The sequence below is a fragment of the Montipora foliosa genome, chromosome 1, assembly GCF_036669935.1.
Source record: "Montipora foliosa isolate CH-2021 chromosome 1, ASM3666993v2, whole genome shotgun sequence".
NCBI lineage: Eukaryota > Metazoa > Cnidaria > Anthozoa > Scleractinia > Acroporidae > Montipora > Montipora foliosa.
The window spans coordinates 55,074,063-55,080,172 of record NC_090869.1 but is presented as its reverse complement, the minus strand read 5'-3'; the positions used below and the strand labels follow the sequence as shown (position 1 = coordinate 55,080,172).

General features: G+C 40.5%; 1 protein-coding gene across 1 annotated transcript; it reads right to left on the bottom strand.

The window, feature by feature from the left end:
• Nucleotides 1–449: 449 nt before the first annotated feature.
• On the bottom strand, nt 450–5,892 carry LOC137979213 (contactin-associated protein-like 2). The gene is made up of 3 exons (XM_068826420.1): nt 5,507–5,892; nt 3,877–4,000; nt 450–1,506 (listed from the first exon to the last, which is right to left on the bottom strand). Exons 1-3 carry the CDS (start codon nt 5,864–5,866, stop codon nt 878–880), a joined length of 1,113 nt encoding a protein of 370 aa, XP_068682521.1. The 5' UTR covers nt 5,867–5,892; the 3' UTR covers nt 450–877.
• Between the last annotated feature and the right edge of the window lie 218 nt (nt 5,893–6,110).

Below are 6,110 nucleotides of genomic sequence, written 5' to 3'. Positions count from 1 at the left end.
CTCCTTTAAGACGGTCACTGCTAAACTTTTGCGAGAAAAAAAGGGTGCCGATATCGCGTTCCTTACACGATCCATGACCAATTGCCGGTTTTCACTGTCACACCATCATCAAAACCATTCAACAAATAAAGTCAAAAATCAAAGAGATAAAAGAAGATGAATTTTCAAATAGTCTCGCAAAGGTTCAGGTATGTGCGATTTTTCGTGCGAGAGATATTCGAAGACTTGTCTACTCAAAGTTATAAGGATTTGTATGGAGACGCCATGTTTGTGTCCCTCTCAGGGACACAAATATGGCGGCAGGAAGCTAACAAAAACATATGTCTTCGAGGGCTCATAAACATCTATATGAGTACTTATTTTCATACAAGGACTGTTCAGATTGCAAAATCTCAGCGGATAAGTCACATTTTCAACCTACGTGATAGCATTCTCGACCGCAATTTTAACATCGTGTCACGCAAAAGCTTAGAAATTCAACCTTACTTTACCACGAGACGAAAAACCCTATCAAACTGAAAATTTGTGAAAAGACAAGTCTTCAGCTGTTCTAATAACTAACTAAACTAAAATCTCAAAAGGATTGATAATTCCTTACTTTTTAGTTTTGATGACGTCACGTGAAAACCAAGAATCAGAAACATTGCTGTCATCAGGCCCAATCTGATTGGCCATAATTTGGCGGGAGACGTGTTTTAAATTTCTATCATACAGTAAACTGATGGACCAAGACCAAATGAGAGAGATTGACATTTCTGGGTTTTGGGCTTCAGGCATATGTTGCATGTAGCTTCTTTCGTGATGTAATTAACTTTCTTTTCATTTTTAAGCCTATCAGCACACTTTTACGAGCAGCAATGTTTAGGTAGAGGGAAACTTAAACCATCCCATAACACCTGAGCTTTCCAAGAGTGTGATAACCTTTCTCACTATTGCTACTATCCCCGGTATCTCCAAATCTTAGCTCCACGACTGGGAGATGCGACTTTTGCGTTAGGAAACCGCTGTCCTCTCTCCACACCTTATCGTTTGTGTCGCAGTTACAGCCGTTGGCAGGACGTGCGCACTGCTGTGCTACCCCGCATGCGCATTTGTAGGAATCCACTGGTCCCGCTCCACCCCAATATTTCATTTTGCCATGATCATGTGACTCCCACCAGCCGTAAGGATCACCATTGTAAAGAAGAACAGAGTGATAGCATTCGTATTTGATAAACTGTTCGCAGTGGGAAGATTCTCTGGTTAGGTTGGACAGCTGTGAAAAACAAGAGGAGCTCACTCCAGAGTACTGAATGGTCTTTCTGTAACTCCCTCGGTTGTCACGCCCATTAACCACCGTTCTATTTTCACCATCGTGACCAATCACTGTAACGCCGATTCCATTATTTTCACTCATGTTGCAAAAGACATCTAAGGGTTCGCAGCCTCCTTCACCATCAGGATCAATGGCATAAGAACCACTAGTGGCATCAGGGTTGTGAGACTTTATTTCACTGCAGCTTTTACCTAATCGAATTGATATCATATAGTTATGTATTTTATTGTATATTCAACAGAATATCGGTTTTCTGATAGGTCAAAGACAATTGCATAAATAGGTTATGTCGTGCAACACAGAAGTTGCTATGGAAACGGCGATGGAGTAATGTTGTTGATTATATAGTAAATAAGAATCGTATGAACTTGCTCATGCATTTTGTGATTTATGGTGAAAGTTTGAAAGTTTTCAAATTGCACTCGCCAACGGCTCATGCAATTTTGAAAACTTCCAAACATCACTTGTGCCCATGCATAATGATCGCGAAAATCGATCGCATTAACATACGTTAACAATTAATCCATGTGCACGCGTTGGATATAAAACCCACCGCACACTGGACAGGGGCGTTCCTAGGCATTTCCGTTTGTAAGCCTCGGTGGAGCATTTTCGGGGACGTGCTGGGGGGGGGGGGGGGGGAGGGGGTATGGGGTCCGAGGGCACGGAAAAGTTTGAACATTTAAGTACTATGAGATGCAATCTGGTGCATTCTGGAGGCTTAAATTTGGCAAAGGCCAGGATTCCATATTGAACAAGAAATAATGGATTTTAGTATAAATACACAGGTGATTATACAAAATCGCGTGCTCTCATTGGCCCGCTATCTCGCATTATCAGCCGATGATCACCTCGACGGACAAAATGGCTGCCAGTAGTCGTTTTGCCACTGTAAGTGAAGATAATTTGCGTTGAAATTTTTTTTTCTCTTTTTTGAAATAATCACCTGTGTATTTGTACTAAAACAATTATTCGCCTTAGGCTCTTTAATTATCGGTGAATATTCACCGATAATCACTTCGCCTTCGGCGAATAATTGTTAAATATTTAACAAAATGCAGCCAATTGCAGTTGGGTCAAAGAAGAAATAACAACTTAAATGACCTGACTAAGGACACATTGGTTCCAAACATGTGTGAAATATTGTTGAAACTCAAAGAAATCCGAGAGCTAGTCGCGTAAATTTCGCTAATCACGGCGTCCACTGCAATGGGTGTGACTCTGTAAGCATGTATCAGGGCAAGTGTTGCGAGTGGAGCGTAAGTGCGTCTTCACTTTTCCTGCTAGCATATCGTGCAGAATGTGGTTTGAAGAGTGCCGTCTAAGGCTGTGAACGGCGGTTGGATCAAAATGAGTTTCGGCCCATGGCAGAGGTCTTTTTTCCCGTACTCGTCAGCCCAGCAGACGCAAAAGAAAAGAGTCCTCTGGTAGCAGGGAAGTCTTCACTCTGCTCATCGTGCCAAAAGAGCGTTAGAAGGACGGTAATAAATGTGACCACTTTGGGGTAAAGGTCCGCAATTTAACGTTCTGGATTGTCCGTGAGTGTTACTGGTTTTTCATTAGTTCAATAAAACCACTTTGTTTGTCACCACAAAATTTCATTTTCGAAGTGGCTTTCTTATCTGAAAGATGGGTTTTGTAGGTTTCATAACGCTTGTCATTTAGTTCTTCAAGGTGATCGACCAAAGAAAAATACACGGATCTTTTCCAGTACATCTCTGGCGTTTTCTAACATGCCTTTCAACAAGTCTACACAAAGTATACAGTTGGATCACCGCTGAGTCGTGCTTTGTGAACCCGTTTTAATACCACTGTATAAAAACTATATATTATACCGTCCGAACGACTTGAAAGCCCGTGCTTATGTGCTTTAAGGGCCGGTATGCGCTTAATAGAACCATCAGTTTATCGTTGTCAAACATGGCCGTCAAACATGCGTCTTGGTGTAAGGTGGTGAGGCGTTAGCTTTGCACGCGCGCACACTCATGCCAAAAATTATTTAACATGTTGAAAATTCGGCGCCGATGGCACGCGTGTTTAAAAGAGCTGAAAACGCCACCGCACACTGGGAGAACTTGATTACGCGAATAGCCACGAATAAAACTTTGCTCAACTGATAGCTCTGGTGTTGTGCGCCGGGCTTGAGATGATAGATACCCAACGAGACGGGTAACGCCAAGTAAAAAAACTGATGGGTGCAGTTACCGATGGTTTTAGGTTACGGTATATAATAGTTCCTATACCTTGATGGCTAAACCAATCAAAACTTTAATTTAGAACTGCATTTTCCAATGATCTAGTTTTTATTAATCATGTATATCATGGAATCTTATTTTGCGCGCAACAAAGGACCGCTATTCGTTATCCTCACTCACGGAAAATTTCGCATGTGCCCTCAAAGCCTCAATTCTCGGCCAAATATTCATTTTTCGGACAATCTCTCTGCCGCAGAGATTATCAGCCGACATATCAGCCGCCTTAAGTGGTTTATTTACTAAATATACTGGAACTGGTATTGCAATTGAAATGATGCATTTAATCAAGTATATAACGCACCATACCTTTCCGTTCACAATGAAGGCCGACAAACCCTGGATGACATTTACAGCGATATGAATTCTCTTCAAAGTCAGGAACACACTCGCTTTCATTTTGACAGCTGTGATTGTGACAAGGAGACTGTGGCTGCGAAGTAAATGGAAAATTGATTTCAATAAACGGTTTAATTAAAGGGAAGTTAAGAAGTGACCTTTTTTCAACCATTGCTTTTTTTTTATATATTTTTACTGGACATTTCTACGTTTCATAAAACATACTCCAACCTGTTTCATTTATTTCGAAAGAGATCTGAAGAAAGACAAAATACTTTACCAGTTTCAGCACTTGAACTCCTTCAATTTGACAACTGTCGGTAGTTATATATGTTAGTCTTATCGAACAGTAGAAGATTATGTCCAAGTCAAGAACGTCCCACAGAATTATTTGAGACGGGGCCTACGGTTTATAGTCCTTATCACTTGAAAGTCTAACCATTTGCTGAAGATGTAATTACAAAGGCAGCACTTTCTCTTCAGCTATTTTAATATCCTGAGTTTTGATCCGGCCGAGGTTCGCACTCGCGACATGTTGCTTGGCAGACCGATACTCAATCAACTAAGCCACCGGTGCGCAAAAAGGACCTTTTTGGTGGGTCAGCACATGAACGCGTTAATAAAATAAATGGAAAAACAAAAAAGTTTGATCATGACTGAGAAAGGATGCGTGAGATTAACTTGAGTTGGAATGATTACCAAACAGTTTCTAGCTCGCGGCCGTTGTATGTCTCCAAAGTAATTAAAATCGCGGCCTTTTAGTCAATCACTGCACGCTGTGTTGCCGATTAAACACATTTTTCCAATAAACGACCTTGTACGCCATCTGTATAACAAACAATTTTCAAATGTTCCGATGACTTGAAGAGAACTCGTTACTGACTAGTACAGAAAGAGTTCAGAACTAATCACTAATTTTCTTTACGGCAAACAAGATCTTTAATCGCTTTATCCCGGGTTGCGCAGAGTTCTTCCGTTTTCGGGATATTTCAATTAACAGTAAACGCAAGGTCAGATGTAACGTATGCATGAAAAGTGACCCTCTACAGTTATTTAAATATAAGCAGGTGCCTTCGCCAGATTGTATTTCTAAAATTTCAATTACGATACTTATATGAACTAAAATACATAAATGAGGCCTTGTAAGATCCGCATAATTGATAAAAAACTGCATCCTGCTTCCGATGATTTTCATCGCAGGGTATAATCAACTGTATTTTACATTTATGCTTAGCATGGCAATTACAACGGTCAAGAGCAGACAGAAACGATAATACGAAAACTCCTTCTCTGAAATGAGTAGTTAAAGGCAATTGAATTAACCGCCTTTAACGAACAGCAAAATCGCAATGACGAAGCCTTAGGGCTAACAATGCTCGACGAGGCTTGAAGTGCCAAAGCTCACAAATCTTAAATGTTAAGGGGGTTGATGTACCTCTAAGCTCGTTTAACAAAACGAAAAGTTTCATCCCCCATCGACGCATGCCCTGTGGGAGTTTCTTTAGAAACTAGCCCCTTCATAAATATAACAATAATAGCCTTATTCGATATTCTTTTCGAGAGAGAATGTATGGCATAAAACGAGATGCAAATTACTTACTGGGCTAAAATGATGAAAGGAAGCATTGCTTAGAATGTTCGCCTTTGCGTGGAACATGTCGTTGTCTAACAATTCGCAAGGGTACAAGTCCTGGGAGTCTGGGTAAGCTGCAAAGTTGAACGAAAAGCACTTCGGTTCACCGATGCATGTGAATGCACAACTCAATTCATCTTCCGATTTGGAGGTTGCAATTTTCGTGGCCGTTAAGGAATGATAATAATATGGCTGGAAGCTTCCGAAAGCCATAGAGTTGTGCTGTTTCTTGCCAGGATTACTTTGCAGCCAAGCCTTAGCGATTCTTGCCGAGAGAGCAACCAAAAGTAAAGCAAATACCACTGGTTTCATTGCAGTGAGAAGCATCTTGCATTTAAGTGAATTGTGCCGAGGGTTGGGATTTTACCAACAACACTGAACAATGTATTATTCATAAGACCTCCCACGTAACCTCATAATTTTGTCTTTTTCTGATATTTGATGTTTTGCCAATGACAGTTTTTCTGTTTTTTGACCGACAGTGACATTTCATCATCCGTATGCAAACACTCATCATAAAAATCCAATCTTATTGAAATTACTAGGATATATTTTAAGTTAATAATTTACC

What these genes read in the sequence shown, in the direction of transcription:
- LOC137979213 (XM_068826420.1), bottom strand. Translation starts at nt 5,866, where the DNA reads ATGCTTCTCACTGCAATGAAACCAGTGGTATTTGCTTTACTTTTGGTT. An exon ending in CCTTTCATCATTTTAGCCCA is followed by an intron (nt 4,001 to 5,506) that starts GTAAGTAATTTG and finishes TTTACTTCGCAG; the next exon opens with CCACAGTCTCCTTGTCACAA. An exon ending in CCTTCATTGTGAACGGAAAG is followed by an intron (nt 1,507 to 3,876) that starts GTATGGTGCGTT and finishes CAATTCGATTAG; the next exon opens with GTAAAAGCTGCAGTGAAATA.